Raw genomic sequence first — 26307 nt, 5'->3', positions numbered from 1 at the left:
ACAGATAAACGATGTTCAGAGCTTACCCTATGTAGCGGGTCGATCTAATTCAACTATAAACACAATCAGTTGAATGTAATTATAGAAAATAAGATGTCTAGGCCTCTAGGGGGGGTGGGAAACAATTAAATGACAGATAAATTAACAAACTTAAATTGGTTGTTAATTTAATTAAAACTGAGGTATGAACACTGGGGTTTGGAAGAGCCTTCCGAAAAGGGTCCCATCCTGCATTTCACTTTCAAATCCTCGTGATTCAGTGCTTCAAAATGAAGCAGCAAGCCAGCTGCAAAAATCAAAGCCTCTCATCTCATTTGATCCTAAAAACACAGAAGAAAAACCCAATCCAAGTTATAGGCAACACATTGTAGTGTGTTAGGCTCTAGCTTATGCTTTCTCTTTCAATATCTCACATTTAAGAGAGCTCAATTCGACAACAAACAAAAGACATAACCCAGCTAGCTTGTTTGTCTGCTTATCTCTCTCCCTGTTCTTTTTCTTATAACAAATTGTTGTTTGTATCCTTAGAAAAGAATCTTAGATAGAGAAGAATAGAATGAAATGTACAAAGTGAAAGAATAGGGGGGAAAAGGTTATTGCTTTGTATAAAAACAATATTATTTTTTTATGATATGGCCTCTGTTTCCTATGACAGTAAGGCTATCACCATTAATGGCCAAAGAAGCATCCTCATTTCTGGATCCATTCACTACCCAAGAAGCTCACCCGAGGTATACTGTTTTCACTTATTTTTTTCTTTTTTCTCCAAAATGTACTCTTCGAGCAACACACATTTTCATCCTACTAGGATTCAAACTCCTAAAGATAGGATATAATTTTGTTATGATTCAAACTCCTAAAAATAGGATAGAGTTCTACTATTATTTAAACTCCTAAAGATAGGATCCACAAGCATTATAAATAGTCATTGTAACTCACTATTGTAAGACATTCGGAAGAGGATATACGAAATACCAAGCAAAAAATTACAAGCAACTCGTAGCCATTTTTCGAAGCATTTATATTTTGAAAGGTAAAGTTCATACCTTCGCATGTTATTTTTCTTTACCCTTGTTGTGTTTTGATTCGAAAGAAAACTGAGAGAAGTGTTTTTGGCCGATGAACGGGGGCGTTTTTGAGATCTATTTTTGTAGATCTAGTCCCTGAGGCTTGTGCTTTTGAAAAACTATTCAGATTTTTATAAACGGGTCGTGTGGATCCACGTGTTTTGTCGTTTTTTTCTTCGATTGGCTTTAAATTTTGACCCCTAATTCATTTTTTATTTTAATTTAGCCCTTATTATTTATATGTATATATATATATATAATTATATTTTATTTATTTATTTATTATAATTTTTTTTCATTTTTCTTTGCGTTATATTATATTATTTTCTTGTTATTATATATATATATATATATATATATATATTATTTTTTATCTATGTTTACTTATTTATTATGTTTTTTTACTATATTTTCCTAACATTATATATATATATTCTTACTTCATTTTATTTTATATTTCTATTATTACTATTTTTTTAGTTAATATTATATGTATATTTATTTTTCATTTATTTATTATTATTATTACTATTTAGTATTTTATTATATTATACATACATTTTTATATTTTTTATATATATTTTTTATTATTTTATTTATACTATTTATTTATTTTCATTATATTTTTAGTTTTTTTGCTCTTATTATTATTTTTCTTTTTTTTTAAAAAACACTTTACCTTTTTTATTCTTTTTGTATATATATTTTATCTTCATTTATTTTATTTTATTCAATTTCATTTTTTTTAATCCAATTATTTTATGTTTATTATTATTGGTTTCATTTATTTACTTGGTTTACTCTTTAGTTTTGTTACTTTCTTTTATTATTATTATATTCTTTTAAAATCTTATTTTTTAAGGGTATTTCTGTAAACTCATTAAGGGTAAGTAATTCGGATCAAATTTTACCTTTTAATTTAACTTGCAATTTTCTTAATCAAAGACAACTGGAAATTACGTAGTACCGAAAGGACGGTTCAAGGGTGCTAATCCTTCCTTGACCGTAACCGACTCCCGAACCCGACACATCTTTGGAAAGACGCAGATCAAGTAAGAAATAGGGTATCCGATCAACCCATTTATTTTTAAATAAATGATCGGTGGCGACTCCAATCCACATTTTTCAAGTCGAAACCCAATTCTGGGACCCAACCGAAAGACGGTTGCGACAGCTTGGCGACTCCGCTGGGGAGACATGTAAGTGAGTCAGGCTAAGGTAATTTCCAATTGTTTTTTTAATGAAAAAGGTAAGTTTAAATTTTAAGGTAACATTTCGATCCTTATTACTTACTTTTGATTATATTTTCGAGTAAATAGTTATACTGACCGTTTTTTTAATGATTTCAGCCTTAAAGATTTTTCATCTAAGGCTCTAAACCCGAGCTCCAAACCCTGCTTTAAGTGGGGGTGAAAGCGACGCCTTCGTGTGAATTTATTCACCGTGCGGGCCTAGCAAGTAGCCTTCGGGATTCATATACCTTATGTCTTCGTGTGAATTTATTCACCGTGCGGGCATAAGGGAATGTGTCCTATCGAGTTTAACTTAGTCCACACAAGCCTGTGATGGGTTTAGGACTAAGGGTCTGGCAAGCCCAAGGGGGCACCGGCAAGGAGAACTCGGGTACCGTTTTTAGAACCTAAACTGGGAGACCATGGAGAATTAGAGCCTACCCCGAAACCACATTTCCGAAACCTAGGATATTTTTACCTTAACCATGTCTTTTTTTTTCCTTTCGTCATTTATTTATTTATTTATTTATTTTACTAACATTTCTGCCTTTGTGTTTGTTTTTTTAGCATTTGCATCATAACAAAAGGCTATTGATCCTTAAAAAGCGTTTGTTACACACAAAATAATCTGAATTAATGGACAAAGGTGTTGTAATACAAGAGATTAAGAATGTCGAGGCACGACTATGGTCCGAGATGACTCAGAAAGAGAAGGGAGACAGTCTTCTGGGGAACTACGTGTCAGAGCTGGTTAGCTATACCTCTTTCAGCCTGAAACAGAATGATGTCCAAGAGTTACGAAACATTTGGGACAGTTGGAAGAATGACAGAAAGTAGAAGTTCAGCCAACGATATGGTGATATTGCCCTCTTACTTCATGTCAAGACTGATGAGCCCATGCTCCGAGCACTGATTCAATTCTGAAACCTGGGATATAGTTGCTTCACCTTTAACCGGGAGGATATGGTGCCCACTATCGAAGAGTATACCACACTACTGCACTGTGAAAACATCAGACTAGAGAAGGCGTATATCAAACATATCAAGGGTCAACCTTTTAAGAACGGACTGGCCAAGATTGCAGGGGTTGATGAAAAGTGGGTGACTGATCGACTCCGACACAAAGGTAGCGGGGAAAGAATTGAGTGGATTCATATAAAGCAACTAATGAAGAACCACCCTGATGAATGGAAGACTATAGATCTTTTTGCACTAGGTCTGTTCGGTTTGATTATCTTTCCGAAGACCTTGGGGTGCATCGACACAGCCGTAGTAGAACTATTTGAACAACTTCCAAGGTGAGTCAACCCAGCGCCGACCATCTTAGCCGAGACCTTTCGGTCTCTTAATCATTGCAGAAGAACTGGTGGAGGAAGGTTCATTGGATGTGTTCAGCTCTTTCAAGTCTGGATTCACAGCCACTTCTGGAAGACTAACGGGGTTGCCTACCGCCGATTCAGCACTACCTATTCACCATTGGGAGAGTTCATCACTATGAAATGGCATGAAGGCGCTTCGAAGGAAGAATGGATGAAGGTCTTCATTCATCTTCAGGACCGGGATATTACTTGGAGAGCCCCATGGTTGTTCCTCAGTGATGTTCTTTTCTGATTTGGGGATTCTGACACTATGGCCTTACTTGGACTTTGGGGTGTAGTTGGGTATGCTCCGTTATTGGCACTTAGACAGTATGGGGCACGTCAGTTTATCCCAGTAACATACAAATTATCTATATCAGAGTTTGTGTATCACGGTGACAGTTATAAGAAGAGGATCAAAGAGGCAGCCGAGTCATAGAAGAAAGTATCCCGGATGGATGTCGTGGCTGCCAGAGATATGCTTACTCCGGATTATATGGCGTGGCAAAGATTGAGAAAGAATGATAGCATCCCGATGCTAGACTGTGAAGACACCCGGACCATGGAGGAACATCTCAGGCCTGTCCCTTCTAAACTTGAGATAGTCAAGGCAGAGTTTGAAGCTGTGAATAATGAGCTGAAACAGAGAGTTAAGGAACTTGAAGCTAAACGTTATCAATGGAAACAAGATGCCGATTTTCAGAAAGATAGAGCAGACAAACTGGAAAGGGAGCAGAAAAGAGTCTATTTTGAGCTTGAAGACTTGAGAAAGGGGTACCAAGATAATGTCAATGATAACTCCTGAGAATCCAACGCCTGAGAATCCAAATGGTTGATATGGAGAAACAACATGAGAAAGATGGTAAAACAATAGCTTCAAAAAACAAGCGAGTGAGCTTCAGATAGTGCCCTTCGACGGGGGTTTGCAGTGGCGTTTCCGTTGGGAGCAAGCACAACAAAGGGTGAAGGCCAGAGACGCAGTCATCTGAAATTTCCTGGATCAAGTACAGAAGGCAGCTTGCCATCTACACGGCCTGGCAAGGGAAGCTGGAGTGGTCCAACAAGGCATACAACTAGTGACAGATGAAAACAGAAGACTTGTCAACCTGCTGGAAGTTGTTCGGGGTCTAGAGGATTTAGTCCGAATGTACCTTTGATTGTTTTTACGTCTCTTACAAGATAAAATATTTTTGTCGAAATAAGGATTATTTATAATAATGGGCACTTTTATGGATCAATGCCTCGAACATTTCATGCATTTTTTTCATTTTGCGTTGTGCATCTACATTTCATTTTTAAGCATTTTCATAAACATGAAATTTCTTCATGGAGGATTCGATGAAGTGGTTTTAACCACATGACACCACATGGAAGCAAGATTGTAACATCAAAAGAAAAAAACTGAAAACAATACAGTGGGAGCCTGATCAGCTGATTGTAGGACAAAGCCTGCCATGATGATCTAAGAAAAGAATCCCCATATCCTAAGGGCTACGATGTTGAAGTTGTTAGCTGTTAACATAAGAAGCCCCAAACATTCCTCTGAAAACTGTAAGACGCTTGTCGAAGAAGGGGGCATGGCATATACCATTTTCACTTAGAGGATTGTTTTATTTGAACACGTCTTTGATCTTTCATGTTTGCTTAATATTTTAAATGATTGAATTTATACTGCTTTCTAAGGTGGAGCAATTGAACAAATTTTAATCTTTAGTTCTTCGACTATTAAATGAATTAATGATTCTTTTAATTCTTCAAGAATTATAGATTTTTGACATATGGAAAGATTAGACCTTTCTTACCCTGTCTCAAACCCCAGAATAAAATACCTTGATTCTTTGCCCAAAACAACTTGTGGTCATTACCAAAAGACGAAATTTTGACATTACCTCCTTTTGAAATTCTTGAACATTGCCTTTATCTTTTTGATACACTCATATCTTTCTTTGAGTCAATAAGATCACACCATTGTCTTTTTTAGACTCAAAAATAGTCTTTCTTACTATTAAAACCCAAGGCATTGAGTTGTTCATTTTAACATGAGCATTCTTCTAAAGAACCAACTTGGGGCATCTCGCGGGGAGCCTGAACATTGAGACATCTGGGGAAAAAAAGAAGAATTCATTCGAAATAATTCTATCATACATTAATTACACTGTTTTCATGTTAATAGAATTAATCTTGAAAATCTATCCCCCTGGGGATACCTCTTATGTGAAGATTTACATGTATGAAATGATGAGCGGCTTTCTTTCTTTATCCCTTCACAACAGGAGAAAAAATATATCCATTGTGTCCCCTTTTGAGCCTGTAGTATTTTTCTTCTGATTCAACCCTAACCAAGGATCACCTTCCACACTGAGGGGCAAGGTGGAAGAAATATGCTCACATGAGCGAAGATATTGATTCAAATGAGATACCAAAAGGTGAACCAAATGCCAAGTGCGAAGATTCAATCAGAACAAAAAGGGCAAAAACAAAAAAGAAAAGAAACAAAAAAGAAGAAAACAAAAAAAAGAACAAAAATCAAAAAGAAAAAAGGACAAAAAAACACATGCAAAGATTCCCTAAAGACAAATGGTACATCAAGCTTCAAACTATGAGATTGATCAAGCACAATCATTCCCGAATCACTTCACTCGAATATCATAGAGCATCAAGAGAGAGAAACATTTTGAGCAAGATTGAAGACATCAGAATGAATTGATCCTTGGTTCAACACCCCAAAACACTTGTTTGGGCCTATTTATCCTTTTCTTTCATAACCATGAACCCTGGCCTACATTACGTGCCTTGAAAGTCCCTTCTAATCATACATAGATTTCTAAACAAAAGAGAATATCTTCATATTTCATCCCGCCCATCAGGATTAATCTTTGTTTGCAAAAAACAATGTAATTAATGCATGGTAGAGAAAAATAACAAAGGGGGTTCAAGACGTAAATCCTGAATAACGTCTTGAAACCAAAGGAGGATTCGAGTTGAAAACCTGAAAAGGTGGCTCGAATATAAAAATTGTGCAACTGAGGCGATCTCACAAATTCCTTGATAAGGCATCGCACAATCCAAATGTGACTATGAAAGCTGGGAGTCGGAGAACACTTCCAGTAGAGGAGCATGCAAGCTACCCCATCAAACCTTTGAGCATCAAATACCAAACCTTTGACCAAACACAATAACCTGAGACCTTTTTATCCTTTCCTTACTTAATCACTTCCCAAAGATAGCTTTGATCTTGGCACGTGTCAAATAGCTATAATTTATTGAAGGATTAACATTGTAATTAAACATTTTTTATCCAATGAACTCTAGTTTTATGATTCGTCTCAATTGTAAAACCGTGAAAGAGACAATATTTTCAAAACTTTTGATTAAACATTTTTCGAAACTCTTTATTGATATTTTCATAACTTTGAAAATAAAAGAGAAAGAAAAACATTTTTTTTCAAACAAGACAGTCTCTCTAGAGTGGATCTTGGTAAATGACATGTGACTCTTAAACACAAAACTCATGCTCAGAATCAATGCTGAAGCAAGAAATGAGGAACATTTGGGGCATCTTTGGAGATTCAACATCAAATATTGGGGTATTTTTGGATATTGGGGTATCATTTGGGGATTCAACATCCTAATGCAAATTATCAGACCTTTTTCAGGAGATAAAATATAACCAATTCATGTTACATGCATCTTATACATACATTTTAGAGCATCATATTTATCATTTTCCACATACATAATTTTTTGCAGCTTTTAGAGTCAAGTTTCAACTTCAAGACGAATGATACTTGATTCAAAAGCACCTTTAAAGATTCATGTTGGTTGCTTAACTCAGCAGCAAGAAGCTACACTTCGACCAACTCGACAGATTGAAAGTTTCTCTTGAAACAACACAATTTGCTCGAGAGTGGATTTCAACTTCACGATGAAAGAAAATCTAGCTTGAAGCCAAACTTTACAATAAAGGGGTCTCCACGGTTTCAACTTCACGGCGAAGGGAATTGTGTCCACCCGCAACATACAATACTTGGATTTCAACTTTACGACAAAGGATATTCAAGTCAAGGCTCAACTTCACAACGAAGTGGCTATCCACGATTTCAACTCCACGATGGAGGATATCGTGCCACTCGAGACAACACAAGTTCAACTTCACAACGAAAGGACGACTGGTTGTCAACAAACAACTTCCCAAATTCAGAGCCAATTTCAACTTCACAGCGAAGGATATTGGACTCCAGACAACACAAGTTTAACTTCACGACGAAAGAACCGCTGGTTGTCAACAAACAACTTCTCAATTTCAGAGCCAATTTCAACTTTACAACGAAGGATAATGGACTCCAGACAACGGAAGTTCAATTTCACGACGAAGGGACCGCTGGTTGTCAATAAACAATTTCAAATTTCAGAGTCAATTTCAACTTCACAACGAAGGATATTGGACTCAAGACAACGCAAGTTCAACTTCATGATGAAGGGACCGCTGGTTTTCAATAAACAACTTCCCAATTTCAGAGCCAATTTTAACTTCACAGCGAAGGATATTGGACTCCAGACAACGCAAGTTCAACTTCACGACGAAGGGACCGCTGGTTGTCAACAAACAACTTCTCAATTTCAGAGCCAATTTTAACTTCACAACGAAGGATATTGGACCCCATACAACGCAAGTTCAACTTCACGACGAAGGGACAGCTGGTTGTCAACAAACAACTTCCAATTTTAGAGCCAATTTCAACTTCACAACGAAGGATATTGGACTCGAGACAACGCAAGTTCAACTTCACGACGAAGGGACCACTAGTTGTCAACAAATAATTTCCCAATTTCAGAGCCAATTTCAACTTCACAGCGAAAGATATTGGACTCCAGACAACGCAAGTTCAACTTCACGACGAAGGGACTGCTGGTTGTCAACAAACAATTTCCCAATTTCGGAGCCAATTTTAACTTCACAGCGAAGGATATTGGACTCCAGACAACGCAAGGACCGCTGGTTGTCAACAAACAACTTCTCAATTTCAGAGCCAATTTCAACTTCACAACGAAGGATATTGGACTCCAGACAACGCAAGTTCAACTTCACGACGAAGGGACCGCTGGTTGTCAACAAACAACTTCTCAATTTCAGAGCCAATTTCAACTTCACAGCAAAGAATATTGGACTCAAGACAACGCAAGTTCAACTTCACGACGAAGGGATCGCTGGTTGTCAACAAACAATTTCCCAATTTCGGAGCCAATTTCAACTTCACAGCGAAAGATACTGGACTCCAGACAATGCAAGTTCAACTTCACGACGAAGGGACCGCTGGTTGTCAACAAACAATTTCCCAATTTCGGAGCCAATTTTAACTTCACAGCGAAGGATATTGGACTCTAGACAACGCAAGTTCAACTTCACGACGAAGGGACCGCTGGTTGTCAACAAACAACTTCTCAATTTCAGAGCCAATTTCAACTTCACAGCGAAGGATATTGGACTCGAGACAACGCAAGTTCAACTTCACGACAAAGGGACCGATGGTTGTCAACAAATAATTTCCCAATTTCGGAGCCAATTTCAACTTCACAGTGAAAGATATTGGACTCCAGACAACGCAAGTTCAACTTCACGACGAAGGGACAGCTGGTTGTCAACAAACAGTTTCCCAATTTCGGAGCCAATTTCAACTTCACAACGAAGGATATTGGACTCCAGACAACGCAAGTTCAACTTCACGACGAAGGGACCGCTGGTTGTCAACAAACAACTTCTCAATTTCAGAGCCAATTTCAACTTCACAACGAAGGATATTGGATTCCAGACAACGCAAGTTCAACTTCACGACGAAGGGACCACTGATTATCAACAAACAACTTCCCAATTTCAGAGCCAATTTCAACTTCACAACGAAGGATATTGGACTCGAGACAACGCAAGTTCAACTTCACGACGAAGGGACCGCTGGTTGTCAACAAACAATTTCCCAACTTCGGAGCCAATTTCAACTTCACAACAAAGGATATTGGACTCGAAACAACACAAGTTCAACTTCACAACGAAGGGACGACTGGTTGTCAACAAATAATTTCCCGATTCCAGAGCCAATTTCAACTTCACGACGGAGGATATTGGACTCGAAACAATGCTACTTACTTGGATTTCAACTTCACGACGAAGGATATCCAATTCCAGGCTCAACTTCACGACGAAAGGGCCACCCGCAGTTTCAACTTCACGACGAAGGGAATCGTGCACACAAGCATCATCCATCTTTAGATTGGATTTCAACTTCACGACGAGTGATATCCAACTCAAAGAAAGATTATCTATCAACAAAGACCTTCGAGTTCGACTACGCTCAGCTCCAAGGCACATCATTTACAGCATAACTCAAGGCTAGAAGGGTTATCTGCCATCAAAATTGTCGAGTTCGATTCCATTTAGCTTGATGACACATCAATCACACTACTTTCCGGTTGCAGTCGAGGTTTTCAAGTCGAGAAGAGGACCTGGGTTAGCCGTGCCTGAGTGACAAGCAACCATTTTCAAGCAGCATAGCTTAAGTCAAGAAAAAGCTATATGTCAATGAAGATTTTTGAGTTCGATTCCGATCCGAGGTCTTTAAACCGAGAAGAATACCGAAGGGCAACGGGAAGCCACGTGCTGATTCAAATTCCGAACTACGGCTTCAATTTCATATCATTTCAAGATGAACTCAACTTCACGATGGAGGAGTCATCCGTAACTCAATTCGACAGGGAGTTATTGAAACATCAGAGTCAATTTTCAACTTCACTGAACGAAAAGTGTGTCTTTTAATCTTTGCCCTATCCCCGTTACACGACTATAGGCAAAGAAGGGCAGCTGTCAACACACCTTTTCGTCCTACTAGGATTCAAACTCCTAAAGATAGGATAGAATTTTGTTAGGATTCAAACTCCTAAAAATAGGATAGAGTTCTACTATTATTTGAACTCCTAAAGATAGGATCCACAAGCATTATAAATAGTCATTTTAACTCACTATTGTAAGACATTCGGAAGAGGATATACGAAATACCAAGCAAAAAATTACAAGCAACTCGTAGCCATTTTTCGAAGCATTTATATTTTGAAAGGTAAAGTTCATACCTTCGCATGTTATTTTTCCTTACCCTTGTTGTGTTTTGATTCGAAAGAAAACTGAGAGAAGTGTTTTTGGCCGATGAACGGGGGCATTTTCGAGATCTATTTTTGTAGATCTAATCCTTGAGGCTTGTGTTTTTGAAAAACTATTCGGATTTTTATAAACGGGTCGTGTGGATCCGCGTGTTTTGTCGTTTTTTTCTTCGATTGGCTTTTAATTTCGACCCCTAATTCATTTTTTATTTTAATTTAGCCCTTATTATTTATATGTATATATATATATATTTAATTATATTTTATTTATTTATTTATTTATTATAATTTTTTTTCATTTTTCTTTGCGTTATATTATATTATTTTCCTGTTATTATTATTATATATATATATTATTATTATTATTTTTTTTATCTATGTTTACTTATTTACTATATTTTTTTTACTATATTTTCCTAACATTATATATATATATTCTTACTTCATTTTATTTTATATTTCTATTATTACTATTTTTTAGTTAATATTATATGTATATTTATTATTTATTTATTTATTATTATTATTACTATTTATTATTTTATTATATTATACATACATTTTTATATTTTTATATATATATTTTTTATTATTTTATTTATACTATTTATTTATTTTCATTATATTTTTAGTTTCTTTGCTCTTATTATTATTTTTCTTTTTAAAAAAAACACTTTACCTTTTTATTCTTTTTGTATATATATATTATCTTCATTTATTTTATTTTATTCAATTTCATTTTTTTAATCCAATTATTTTATGTTTATTATTATTGGTTTTATTTATTTACTTGGTTTACTCTTTAGTTTTGTTACTTTCTTTTATTATTATTATTTTCTTTTAAAATCTTATTTTTAAGGGTATTTCTGTAAACTCATTAAGGGTAAGTAATTCGGATCAAATTTTACCTTTTAATTTAACTTGCAATTTTCTTAATCAAAGACAACTGGAAATTACGTAGTACCGAAAGGACGGTTCAAGGTTGTTAATCCTTCCTTGACCGTAACCGACTGTCGAACCCGACACATCTTTGGAAAGACGCAGATCAAGTAAGAAATAGGGTATCCGATCAACCCATTTATTTTTAAATAAATGATCGGTGGCGACTCCCAATCCATTTTTCACGTCGAAGCCCAATTCCGGGGCACAACCGAAAGACGGTTGCGACACAGGTCTTTCTATTTCCACTAGAAATCCATGCTTAGCTTAACTTGTCTTCTTCTTTTCTTGGATGCATTTTTTCTTTTGGGTGCTTCCAAAGTTTTCTCCTTTATGTTAATGTATGTGTAGAGTTGGGTATACGGGCTACAGCCCGTTTAACCCTGTAGCCTGCGGGTTTTGACAGTGCGAACTTAAACGGAACGGTTTAAAAAGCTCACAATCATAAACAGTCTTGAATTCTAAGGCCCGCGGGTTAAACAGATTTACCCGTTTACTGTTTATGTGAAAAAATGAGACTATTGTTCCTAAAATTTTATAATGGTGTATAAATAATATAAGTCACATAAAACAACGTATTTTAGGGATTAGGATAATCATGACAAATTTAAATGTGCTAATCGTGTAAAGGCTCAACCCACTTTTGAATTAATGCAATATAATCTCCAAATATAATTTATTATTTTAATTTTGCACTCTAATTTTATGTATTTTTTTATCATTGCCTTAAGTTTTATATATTATTTGCATATTATGTTACTTTACCTTTTTAATTTAATTATTACATTTATACATGGTTTAATACTTTGATTTATTTTTTTTTTGTTTTTTTAACGTTTATGTATATAGTTTTTCTTATAATTAATTATTGGAGTATAATAAACGTTTTTTGGTTTATTTATATATATATTGACGGTATTAATTATAAATGGTAAATATATATATATAAAAAGATGAAAACATATTTGCTTATATTATCATATTACGTTACCATAGATATAATTAATACGTTTGAACTTTAAAATTGAATATCATCAAATTAAAACGTGAATTGAACTTCAAATTTCAGTGCACATAAAACGTGAATTTGGTCATGGTTAAAATACACATAAAACGTAAATTGGGCTAAACATAAATTATCTTTCGTAAAACATAAAATAAATTAAAAAAAATAATTAAATTAAGTGGGCTACTCGCGGGCTACCCACATATATAATCATTAAACTCACAAATTTAACGATCCGTACTAATAAACTCATAATTTAAATGAGTTTTATTTTTAAGGCCTAAAATCAGCACAGGCCACGGATTATACGGGTAATCCGCGGGCCTTAGCCATATACCCAGCTCTATACTATCATGCTTAAATTTGCTGTTAGTTGTTTTTGGTTGTTAAAAAACTGGGTCTTTCTTGTTTTTTTTCCCACTCAGATGTGGCCAGGTCTTATACAGAAGGCTAAAGAAGGAGGGCTAGATGTGATTCAAACATATGTTTTCTGGAATGGCCATGAGCCTCAACCCGGCAAAGTAATTAAACGCAGCATTTTGTTTAACTTTTTTTTAACCTTTTGTTCTTTGACGAGGTTATGTTTTTGGTGAATGGCATAAGAAATTCTGAGTTTACTTATGTTTTTGGTTATTGTAGTATTACTTCGAAGGCAACTATGACTTGGTCAAATTTATTAAGCTGGTGAAGCAAGCGGGCCTCTATGTTCATCTTAGGATTGGCCCTTATGTCTGTGACGCATGAAACTTTGGGTAATGCTAAAATATTTAATTTTTCTCGAAAATTATAAGGAAAATCAGGATAAAGTGTAGTTCAAGCAATGATTTTTATTTTATTTTTCAGGGGTTTCCCTGTATGGCTCAAGTACATTCCCGGCATTAATTTCAGATCAAACAACGGACCTTTCAAGGTTAGCCTTCGTCCTTCAATGTATTCATTTAACAGTGTGATTATCAGAAAAAAAGCTGAATTTTCCGCCTTTTCTGTTCTTGAATTTTTTTTTTAAAAACAATATTCTCACTCACTTAATTGCTATGATGAAGGCCCAAATGCAAAGATTTACAGAGAAGATTGTTAGTATGATGAAAGCTGAGAGGTTGTTTGAGTCTCAAGGAGGTCCTATTATTCTATCTCAGGTAGACAATTTATTACATTGAAGTTATGGTTAAATTCTTGATTCAACACTTTGCTCGAACTATTCTCAGTATAAGAAATGGATATTCATTGGGGGTATGATGATGAACTAAGAAATAGTACCTTCTATGATCTCTGCTTTTGACAGATTGAAAATGAATATGGGCCCATGGAATACGAACTCAGTGCACCGGGTAAAGCTTACCGGACTGGGCGGCTAAAATGGCTCTGGGACTAGGCACTGGTGTCCCATGGGTTATGTGCAAGCAAGATGATGCACCCGACCCTATCGTAAGCATAGCATGCCTTTTTATCTTTTAACCTTTTCTTTTGCATGGTTCCTATCTAATGTCCAATGGCAGTCATGCTATTTTCTAGTCCTATCTGCTAACAATGTCGCAATTTTCGCATTTTGGACTTCCAGATTTCGTAATCATATATAAGTGACCTTATTCCTTTCATCAATTATTGCTGCGTCCATTTGAACTTACATAGTGACTGTTGTCGCTGGTGAATACCATTTTTTTTTTCGATGCTTGGAGATGTCAAAGCAGTAGACTGTTTCTAAGTCAATTCCCAATTGCATAGATACATGGTGGATATATGTCTGAGTTAATAATAAAATTTTCTTAACTTCTATTTCTTCCAACAGATTAACACTCGTAATGGTTTCTACTGTGATTACTTTTATCCGAACAAGGCCTACAAACCAAAGATGTGGACTTTAGCTTGGACAGGCTGGTAAGCCTTTATTTTTGTTGCGATAATTACCTTTTACAAGAATACTATGATGGGCGGTTCCTTACCGGCCTGCTGAAGACATGGCATTTGCAGTTGCAAGATTTATACAGAAAGGAGGAACCTTCATAAATTATTACATGGTAATCAACTTTTCGTTTTCAATATATAGAGTTCAATCTGGGGAAGAGCAAAGTTCATATATGTTTGTTATTCGTGTTAACAGTATCACGGAGGAACAGATTTTGGCCGAACTGCTGGGGGCCCATTCATTGCTACTAGCTATGATTATGATGCTCCTCTTGATGAATACGGTAAGTAGAAAGTATCAATGTCTGCATTTGTGAAATTAACCCTGCGTCATCTAATTTATATTATTTTCTTAGTCCCTTTATATTGATTTGAAGAACCATTTCCTGTCACGCAGGACTAAAAAGGCAACCAAAATGGGGAGATCCCACTGCGATTCGATTTGGACACTATGAGGAGGTTAGTACGACTCATATTTCTAAGAACCTTAATCGTAATACTCTAAATTGGTTAGTATTGAGAGCTTACATATAAATTCCATTTGAACCATACAGGCTCATGCATTTAATTGCAAAGCTGGAGGTTGTGCTGCCTTCCTCACAAATTACAACCCGAGATCTTATTAAAAAGTTACCTTTAGGAACATGAACTACAAACTACCACCTTGGTCTATCAGCATTCTTTCTGACTGCAAGAATACGGTGTATAATATTGCAAGGGTGAGAAACATCTGATAAATTTGATATTGGAGGATTCTCTTGTAATAGGAGTCAACCAATTTTCTTTATCCCGGTTGATGTATCAAATGAACTTTTGTACTAGTTCGGTGCCTAAGTTTCAAGGAAGAAGATGGTTCCTGTTCCCATGCATGGATGATTCTCTTGGAAGGCATACAATGAAGAAACTGCTTCGGATGTTGACAGTTCATTCACAATGGTCGGGCTGTTGGAGCAGATAAATACAACCAGAGATGCAACTGACTATTTGTGGTACACCACAGAGTAAGTACTAATGTCAATTCCACATTTCAATCCACATCATCGGTCTTTAATACTCTGTTATCCTGAGCATTTTGTTTTTATTCCTTGAGGAATAAGGCAAGAGGTTACAAAACTATTTTCTATTTCCAGTACTTGACTTACTAATATTTTTTTTCCATCCGCAGGATTAAGATCGACCACAGTGAATGATACTTTAGAAATGGGAAACCTCCTGTTCTTACTGTCTTATCAGCTGGACATGCTTTGCATGTCTTAATCAATGGTCAACTATCAGGTGGGAATGGTGTTTTCGGATCGCTATTTCTGGTTTTAGGTTGCTTTTAAACCACGTCATGTGATAGCTATATTTAGAAATTGCTGGTTTCTGGTGCCTGCTTAAAGGATAATTAGTATTTCTTACCTGTTCATTTTCTTTCCTTCTAATTGGATTTGTCAGGAAGTTCCTATGGAAGTCTAGAGTTCCCGAAAATAACATTTAGCCAAGGTGTTGATCTGAGAGCTGGTATCGATACAATTTCACTTCTAAGCATTGCAGTTGGCCTCCCGGTATGCTCTTTCTCTCTCTCAATCTCTGTTGACAGCTTCATACCGATGGAATTTGTTCGCGGACTATTGAATTTGTTGTTTGAATGCAGAAGGTTTGTCCACATTTTGAGACATGGAATGCTTGTATTCTTGGCCCAGTTACATTGAATGGTCTCAACAAGGGAAGAAGAGATCTGTCGTGACAGAAATGGTCTTACAAGGTATTTTTCTTGCCTATCTGTATTAGTGCTCGAGTTGTTTCGGTGTGCTAAAGAGTTGTTTGGTTATCTATCCCCTTGCAGATTGGCCTTAAGGGAGAAGCATTGAATCATCATTCAGTAAGCGGTAGTTCCTCGGTGGAGTGGGCACAGGGGTCATTTGTGGCTTAAAGGCAACCACTAACATGGTATAAAGTATCTCAAAATATTACCGACTCATATTATTAACCATACTGGAGTCCATGAACTACTGTCTAGAGCTGCATTATTCCTACAAAAATGCATCGGAAGCTGAATAGAAAAGCAACTGTTGACAATTTTGTTGGACCTTTAGGCAGCTTCGTTGATGTTCTTTAATTTTGCAGACAACTTTCAATGCTCCAGCTGGGAATGATCCGTTGGCTTTAGATATGAATAGTATGGGCAAATGTCAGATTTGGATAAATGGACAGAGCATTGGACTCCATTGGCCTGCATATAAAGCATCTGGAAATTGTGGTGTCTGTAATTACTCCGGAACATTTAAGGAGAAAAAATGTGGAACTAATTGTGGAGAGGCATCTCAAAGATGGTAAGACAACAAATTAAGCTTCTTCACAAATTTCTCTTACAAGTAAGGAATTGTTGATAGACTGACTGGTGGTTGCTACTTTATGTTTAGGTATCATGTTCCTCAGTAATTGCTCAACCTGACCGGAAACTTGTTGGTCGTGTTTGAGGACTGGGACGGAGATCCATATGGAATTTCCTTGGTTCGCAGAAAAACTTACAGTGTTTGTGCTGATATCTATGAGTGGCAACCAACCCTGATGAATTACTTGATTCAAGCCTCCGGTAAAGTCAACAGACCCCTTAGGCCAAAAGTCCATTTAGAGTGCGATGCAGGGCAGAAAATATTAGCAGTGAAGTTTGCTAGCTTTGGAACTCCAGAAGGGTCTGTGGAAGCTACCGCGAAGGAAGCTGCCATGCTCACCACTCTTATGACGCTTTTAATAGAGTATGTTCCATTTTCTTTCACTATTTCATCTTGTTTTATAGTTGGAATATTGGATAGTAAACCCATTTCTTTTCCTTGCAGCTTTGTGTTGGACAAAACTTATGCACAGTGACTGTAGCACTGATATGTTTGGAGGAGACCCATGTCCTAGTGTCATGAAGAAACTCTCTGTGGAGGTCGTTTGTAGCTGATGGAAAACACCAGAAAGTACATGAATTAAACAGGGTTCTCATTGTTTTCCCCTCTCAATCCAACATGCCGTTCAGCATTTTGTCTGTTCTTATTGGGTAAATCAACCCACAATGCCAACATCACTGCACCAAGCATTTGTTTTTAGCATTCCTAGGGTGAAGTTGTACAAATACACTACATACCCTTGGGTAAAAGCTCGTTTAAGTTGTGGAAAATGATTGCAGATAAGCTCTATGTATATATACAATGTGTTTATTCCTGCGTTATATACAGAATTCAAAGAAGTGATGAAGTCGATAGAAGCTAACGAGATGATAGTTTATGCCGAGTCCATGTGCAAATGTTTTGTTATATTGGATAAGGAAAGCCTCTGGTGTTTAGTAAAATCTGTTGCACTTTAATTTACTTTACTTTCTGGGAAGCAATCCCCATATTGCTTTGTACTTGTAGTTGTAAGAATAGCTTGAGAAAGAAATAATATCAAGTATTTCAGGATTGTCTCAAGTAACTTACCTTTACTCATTATGATCACTGATGTTATTCTTACATAATTAGCTCTGAATGTGAAGAAAAATACTATTTTTTTAATATAGAAAGGGTTAACAAGTGCATTTGAATGGAGCTTGCCTGTTTGTCATTGTTTTGCAAGATGTCCCAGAAAAGAGGAGAAACATGGGTGAAGGTCGATGCGTTTTGATGGGTTTAGACATTAAAACCCAATATAAACCGACACATTAACAATATGAAATAGTGAAATAAACGATACAGTACATCTAACGTGTCGCATACGTATTTAAAATGAACATAAAAGTTACCATTTGTTCCGTTGAGATTATTATTAATTATCAAAACATCTAAAGACTAGATCACAAATTTTACTCCTCGCAGAAGCTACTTGAACGAGTATGGTTACAAAGTTTTAACAGTTTAGACAATATAACAAGCTAAGATACCCTCAAATGAGCAAAAAATAAAGAGAGGCGGTAGAGACTAGGAAAATGAAAATTTTCTGTAGCATATGCTGTTTCCGGAAATAATCTCTGCAGCATGCTTTCGTCTTGCCTGGCCTGTAAATGGTGGCATATGTCTAATTGTGTTTCTACGTTCTCACCTCTGATCTCAGTCGATTTTCACAGAGGAATAGATCTTTCTAACAAACCAAAAGCAAGCATAGAAACCAATTGTTCCTGTCAGGACAAAGAAGGCATATGAAACAATTACCATGTAGCCAAAGTAAAGGATGCCTGAAACCAGCTTCTTGATCTCCAACTTGGTAAAGAAGTAGAAAGCCGAGTACAGTAAAAGGTAAAGTGCAGAGGAGCCGGCAGTCAAGTAAGATCTCCACCACCAATGGTAGTCTTCACTGCACAACTGGAAGTAGCACAGCACAATTGCTATCTCAGCACAGGTGATTATTAGAATGACGAACACTATGAAAAGGAAGCCAAAGATGTAATAGAATTGGTTCAGCCATATCGATGTCAAGATGAAGAACAGCTCAATAAAAATTGCCCCAAAAGGAAGAATGCCTCCGATGAGTATAGAGAAGAGTGGCTTCATGTACCATGCCTGCTCTGGTATCTGCCTGGGAATTTTGTTGGTCTTCACAGGGTCTTCCGTGGCTGGCTTTTTGAAACCCAAGTAACTGCCAACAAAGACCAATGGAACTGATATACCAAACCATAAGCAAACAAGAGCTATCATTGTCCCAAATGGCACTGCACCAGAAGATTGCTCTCCCCAAATGAGAGCATTCAGCACAAAGAAGATTACAAATAGGACACCTGGAAACATAAATGCTGTTTTCAAAGTATTTCTCTTCCACTCTGTGCCCTTGAACATTTTGTATAAACGGGCAGAAGAGTAACCAGCGAATATTCCCATGAAAACCCACAAGAGAACCATAGCAGTCATAAGCCCTCCACGATTGGATGGTGATAAGAAGCCCAACAATGCAAATATCATTGTCACAAGCGTCATTGCAAAGATTTGGACACCTGTACCAACATAAATGCAGAGTAAACCATAATTGATTGGAGCCCTAAAGACATCTCCATGGACAAGTTTCCATCCTGTTTCTTCCTGAGCCTCATCTTGGGTTTCCAATTGGTTGTAGTTCGAAATATCTTTATACAATGTTCTCATCATGATCATAGCTACCATGCCAGATAGAAAGAGAACGATCATCAGTGAGTTTATGATGGAGAACCAGTGGATTTGATCATCATTCATTAAAAGGTATGTGTCCCAACGAGAAGCCCATTTGATATCACTCTCCTGCAAAAAACCACAAGTTAACCTATGCATTGGGATATACAGTCGAAAAGATTAATGATAAGAAGAGAAAAGGGAGGCAGAGTACCTTGAAAGTTACATCATATGTGAACAAAACCTCCTTGCCTAGGTGGACTTCTTGTGGAACAGTGCTACCTGGAACTAGATTTTTGGTGTCTTTATTGCATGTTGTTATCTGAGGATTCTTCTCATCCCATTCCTTGTATTCATGATTAATGCTGTTTATAAAAGCCACACAATGAACAACAATGACACAAGCAAGTCCTTTAATAACCAATAGAAACTGACCCTTATCCTAAAAATATTAGTTTCTAATTTTTTATAGGTTATTTCTAATGTTGAATGACACAAATTTCATATGGTTTCCATACCTCTTTTTCCTTGAGGACAGTACAAGTTGCTACTTCAACTATATTTTGATGAAACCGAGGAATAATAAATCAAAAAGCACATAAAAGAATTCTCAAGTACTCGAGAACTTTAAGTGGCCACATGTATTCAGAAACAAAAAGGAAATAAAAGAGATCAAGTAACATAGCATTACACCATTTGGCATATATCATCCATAATAATGAACACAGTTCAACTAAATGCAAAAGGAAAAGGGAAAACAGAGCAAAAAGAAAAAAAATAGGTACAAAACCTGTTAGGAGTAACCTCAAATCCAACAATTCTAGCAGCATCAGTCACAGAATCCCTGTGAAACATGACCCGGAAGCTCAAGTGGTTGTTGATGAAATACTTCTCCTCCTTGCTCTGCAAAGGCGTATAGACTGCTAAGATTAAAAAAAACACATAAATTTTGAAGACAATACCAACTTCCTTGAACATACCCCAGCATAATTCCCCTTGAACCCCACACGGAACCCGTGTTCATATGTCGTTGACTGGCTTCCATCTCTTCTTTGTCTAAGAACAGCGACCGGAAGATTGTCGAGAATCCTGACCATCAAATCCAGTTAATTTAGTATAAACATACACTGCAAATGCATTAACCACAAATGGGGAGAGAGGAGAGTGGTGGGGAAGCAAACAAACAGAAGGAGTCATACAAAACATCTCCATGAAGATTATGGAACAAGGAAACATGAAGCATTGGTGTCATACTTGTTACTTACATATTAACTCGATATTCATCATCAATTTTTTCCTTGAAATTCTTTGTAGAGTCCGCATCAAGTTTTATTCGACATACTGCTTTGCAAGGCAGATCCTCCCTCATCTCAAACTAAAGCAAAAGACATGATAAACGATAAAATAAGAATCGCAGATATAATCTATACAGCTTTTCATTAAATACCACCCATCACCAACTACTAGTAAATAACACCACAAAAGGTCATGATGCTCACAGTGTAGACAGAATTCTCTATGCGATCACCACGTAACACCTCACCCAAATTTTCGGCACTGTTCAAAATCTTGGATGGCTTACAGTAGTTTAAGAAGTAATACTCATACGGAAGTTGAGTCTTTGTAGATGATAATTTGTTCACTTTCACATAAAGGGGATCACCCTGTCCAGAATCAGAAAAAAAATACAACTTAAGAACAAAAAAAGAGACAAAAACCGTAAGAAAAAGATCTTTAAAAACTTCAGAATGAGAACAATGAAATCCAAACACTTACTCCGCATATCCCTTTTCCCTGAAACTATAAATGCTCGGTAATATATACCCTAGAGAAGCATGTAAAATTGTACCAGATTTACTAACTTCAAAGTGCTAAAAGTTTTAGCCTAAAACTATAAGCCACATTCATAAACAATAATACATCGCTGTGAGTTACACTATGAATCTAAAACCATATTAATATAGGTGTTTGCACATAGTTGTTGTTATTCATATTACACAATCAGGACTCGGGAGACATGGTCCTTTAGGGGGGCATCATACATCTGGTCAACTCAAATATGAAGATTGAACTAGAACAATTATTAATGCAAGAAAGCACAATTGGGATTTCATCTTAAAAGCCAAAATAAGTTTAACATTGCTCAAAAACCCAATACGTTAGCTAATCTCTATATGGAAAACATTTCAACCGCGATTCAGCCAATTACACATTTAACATTCCATCATTGGTTAAACAAAATATGATTTTCTAAGCATTAAGATTAAAAGAATAAACAAATGGCATAAGCATATATGTTTGTTTTCTCTTCAATTTCACTTTAGTAATTTAGCTTTAACTCGGGCACACTTAACTGAAATGCTTTCTTCAGCTTACACAATTACTGACCCAACATTCAGATTCAAAATTGAGAACAAGCAAATGTGACTTTACCAGTAAAACGAAAGATCAAACCTAAAACAACCGATCTAGAAGAAATGAATCACCAAAACATCAGATCAAACACTAGATCCATCAAGTCCCATCCCCATCAGCAAAAATCAACATCGACCCTCAAATCAACACAAAAATGAACGTTTAAAGAAAGCTAAGATAATCCAATAGAGATGTAGAGAAAAGAAAAAGAGGGTACCCTTTGGAAATCGCGAGGGGCAACACCGGGTAGATAGAAGGAGTGAGCAGTGTATGGCAACAGCAGAAAAACGAAGAAAAGGGTCTTCCTTTGGACACCCATTTTTCTTCTTCTTCGATTGATAATGTTACCGCTTCAGAAGAGAGATTGAGAATTGGAAAGAGGTTTGAGATGGATAATAAAACTGTTATAACAAGCAAAGATCGTAAGATAGCATACTACTATACTCCTGCACCAGAGCTTCTACCAATTACTATTATTATTTTGGTTTCTCTTTAATAGTCGTGCAATGAAATGCACCTTTATTGTTCTTCCTAATGACATTTAACTGGCAAGATAAAGATAATCAAACTGCATTCTAATTCAAACTCCATCATCATTTCTTAAGAAAATTAACTGCTATAATTCTCTCCTAGTAAATTTTACTAATTTAAAGATAATGTTTTTTTTAGTTTTTCTATAATTAAATTGATAACAAATTAATACGCGGCAACAATTTTGTTAAAAAAATCATATATAAGAATGTTAAAGAAACCTTAAATAAGTGTTTTAGAACAGTAATTAATGTTAAAGAAAGTAACTTAGGTGATAAGCAAGGAGTAGAAGGGCCTACATAGCACATCAATCCCGGCTTTTAAATTTGGTTGTCTATTCGATAAATTCGAATAACATTGTAATTTCATTGTCCTCTAAGCCCAAACGTACTAATACAGTCCAAAGCTGAGTCGCTCGCTCGTAGAAACGACATCGTCTTCTTATGTAGAAGCACAAAAAGGAAAATTGTGGTAGGCTCTTTTTGCTTCGTCTTCCCCAGCCAATTAACGCTTTACAAACGGGGAATCTAAACAAAACAAAAAAAAGGTTTTCCCCAATCTTTTCAAATCGAAAATCACGTTTTCCCCCTTCTAATCCTTCAAAATTTTGAAGCAGTACTAGAAAAGAGAAAAGGAGGCTTAAATAATGGATAATCGCTCATCGTATCGGCATTGGGTGAAGGGCATTTAAGCATATATATATATATATATATATATATATATATATATATTGATTTTCTGGAAGCCCTTTAAAAGCAAAGTGGGAAACCAGTAATTTTCCCTGGAAATAGATTTTTGTGTTTTTATTTTTTTCCCCAGACCTTGTATTCTACATGTCATGCATGAGCTTGTTTTGAATAAGTTGCAGATAAGATAGTTTACTTCACCCCCAACAAAAAGTGTCTCGATTATTAGCACCCCCTCCTCCATCCTATTCCAACAAAATTGTGGGAATCTCCCGTTGTGGGTTGCGACGTATCATTAAATTTCCCCCTATATTTTCTTTAATTGAGGAGTATCATTAAATTTTCAGATATACGCACATGTAAAAGTGTGAACCATACTTATTTTATATGATTTTTTATAATTTATTTTCTTTAAATAAGATTAATTAAATTTATTGAAAATTGTTTAGGTATTCATAAATTAGAAAAACAATACTTTTTTATAATAATTATTTATTAATATAAATAAAATTGAATTATTGTTATAATCATATAAATATATAGTTATTTATTTTAGATTTTAGTTTAAACAACTTTTTGAATTAAAACAATGTTATTAAATTAAATGACATTAATTTCCTAAAAGTTTTGAGTTTGAATAGTTGAGTTTACATAGTGTATGTACCTCAACTTATCGTTAAAAAAGATTTAAAAATATATTATATTATAATCATCATATACAATTAAAAAATACATTAAAATTTGTAAACAAATTCATTTTAAAAATTATCAAATGATTCTAGGTGGGACATAAATGGTTCATGAATGTAAGCAATACACTTTATAAATAAAAACAATTTTACAAATTTCAATTGAACTAATATCTAAGCTTTAAATTCAACTAAAACTTTAAATACTAAAATAGATAATCCAGGATACACCATATTTACATAAAACGAATATTAAATTATTTAAATTTAAATATTTTTTAAAAGCTATCAAAACTATAGTTGTAATTACAATTAATGAATCAATACAAGACCTACACATAAAAGCGAACCTAAAATAAAATCCAAACACATGGATATTAAAATCTGGGGTTTTAAACATGGTAAATTCTCAAACTCTTCGTTAAACCAACACCCACTAACCAAATCTTTGAAACTTATACTGCAATATATGTATATATCACTTACCCATCAAATCATAATAACATTGCTCTAAAATCAATAACACAAATGGGCGGTCCAACTGATAACGATGGCTACTACAAATTACACTATTGTTTTGCGACATAGAATTGGAGGGGTACTTTATTTACTAATGAATAAATATTTATCATGTGGTTGAAAAGAAAATTTTGTGTTCTTGTAGGGTGATTTTGGCACTTAGGTAAGTGGCACTGCCAATCGTAGATTGTCAGTGTCCCAGTGGGACCCAAGCGGTAATATTTATATTTTTTACGTCAGACAATATGGAAAACGAATCACATAGAGAGAGGAAAAGTCTCAACTGACGCAATTTGCATGGGTCTGTCAAACTTCTTCCAATTATCATAGTCCACGTGTACTAGTAGGTCAAACTTAGTCCTCCGTTTGTTCCTTTCACGAGTGTGCTTGAAAGGCATACCGTGAAAGTGCGATCACAATGGACCTTATATCAGAACCGCTGACTAAAAAGGAAGACGATTGATCTTATCTTCCATTCCACTTTAGGGTGTTGATATGCCTTGTGGATTTTTTTCTTCGTGGGTGATGGCCATGGTTCCTAAAGGGGCAGGCATTTCTCAATCATTTAGCATGGGCCTCCCTCCCTTTTCTGTTTATAGAATATTTAATTTCTTATTATTCCACTCGTGAATCTGTACGCTCGGGTTATATAATTCAAGGGTTTAGTACTCTTGTTAGAAGAAAAAAAGTCGTTGCAGAAGTAATTGTTTCCTTTGTAATGAGAATTGATATTATTGTAATAATATAATCTTAAAAATTAAAATATTTAAAAACTGAAATTTACTAAAAAACGAAGGTTATCGATTCAAATATACTCAAAAATCCATTTTGAAAACAAATTTATTCAAAACTGAAATTTCATTTTCTAATGCATGTGAGTATACAGTGTGCATCTTTTATGTATCGAAAATTGTTAAAGGTAGTTTTTATAAATGAATATATTCCCCAATCTAACAGTTTACAATGTGAGAATAGCCATGCATTTTTTTAATAGACAAATATCTTAATTTTTGAATTAAGATTTAAGGAAGCTAATTATAAAAAGATTTTGAATAGTATGATGTGATTACGAGATAATATTTATTCAAAATATTTCTTTATCATTATCAACGTACACACATCTTATAAATTCAATTGTTTAAATTCAAAATTTCTAAAGAGAATAACAATTTATTCTATCACTATGATCACTTAATAGATATAATATCACTTCTCTTTATCTTTTTGCCCTTAATTTTATTAATTATTGTGTTTTGTAAATTACTGAACTTTTACTTTTTATTAAATAAACTATGATACAATAAAATAATAATAATATTTTGAAATTGATATCACAGATTCTATTATTTGTTATCAATTTATTTTTACTGAAATATCAATATATATATATTTAAAATCTTTTAATTTTTTTGTGATGGGACGGGAAAGGACAGAATAATTAACAATAATGTTTTGGACCCATAATCTCGAGCTGTCCACAATTGTTGTTTTAGTTTACCTTTTTTACTTCAATTAATGGATTTGTTCTTATCTTTCTTGTTCATTTTCGGATGTAATGCACCCGGAGGGGGAAAAGGGGTTTAATTTGAAGCATAGTCTAATTATCTATATTAATTCAAGACTTAAGACTCCACCAAAACGGATCTAGGATATATGTCACCAATCACCATATTAAGTTCGTGACATTTTAAATTTAGACAAAATTATTCCGTTAAATCTCGTTTAGATTTTAATCA

The 26307-nt window shown here is 35.2% G+C and overlaps 1 protein-coding gene and 1 pseudogene across 1 annotated transcript; one reads left to right on the top strand and one right to left on the bottom strand.

Annotated features, from left to right (window-relative positions):
- Nucleotides 1-632: 632 nt before the first annotated feature.
- Nucleotides 633-18108, top strand: LOC120133280 (annotated as a pseudogene).
- A 356-nt stretch (nucleotides 18109-18464) lies between these two features.
- LOC120133279 (transmembrane 9 superfamily member 7-like) lies at nucleotides 18465-22680 on the bottom strand. The gene is made up of 7 exons (XM_039149886.1): nucleotides 22364-22680; nucleotides 21231-21395; nucleotides 20997-21106; nucleotides 20712-20820; nucleotides 20522-20634; nucleotides 19946-20096; nucleotides 18465-19860 (listed from the first exon to the last, which is right to left on the bottom strand). The coding sequence occupies exons 1-7, from the start codon at nucleotides 22463-22465 to the stop codon at nucleotides 18703-18705; spliced, it is 1908 nt and encodes a 635-aa protein (XP_039005817.1). The 5' UTR covers nucleotides 22466-22680; the 3' UTR covers nucleotides 18465-18702.
- Between the last annotated feature and the right edge of the window lie 3627 nt (nucleotides 22681-26307).

Source organism: Hibiscus syriacus, unplaced genomic scaffold (genome assembly GCF_006381635.1).
Source record: "Hibiscus syriacus cultivar Baekdansim isolate YM2019G1 unplaced genomic scaffold, ASM638163v2 tig00110578_pilon, whole genome shotgun sequence".
Lineage (NCBI taxonomy): Eukaryota > Viridiplantae > Streptophyta > Magnoliopsida > Malvales > Malvaceae > Hibiscus > Hibiscus syriacus.
The sequence above is the reverse complement of the archived record's forward strand: the minus strand, read 5'-3'. Positions and strand labels throughout refer to the sequence as shown.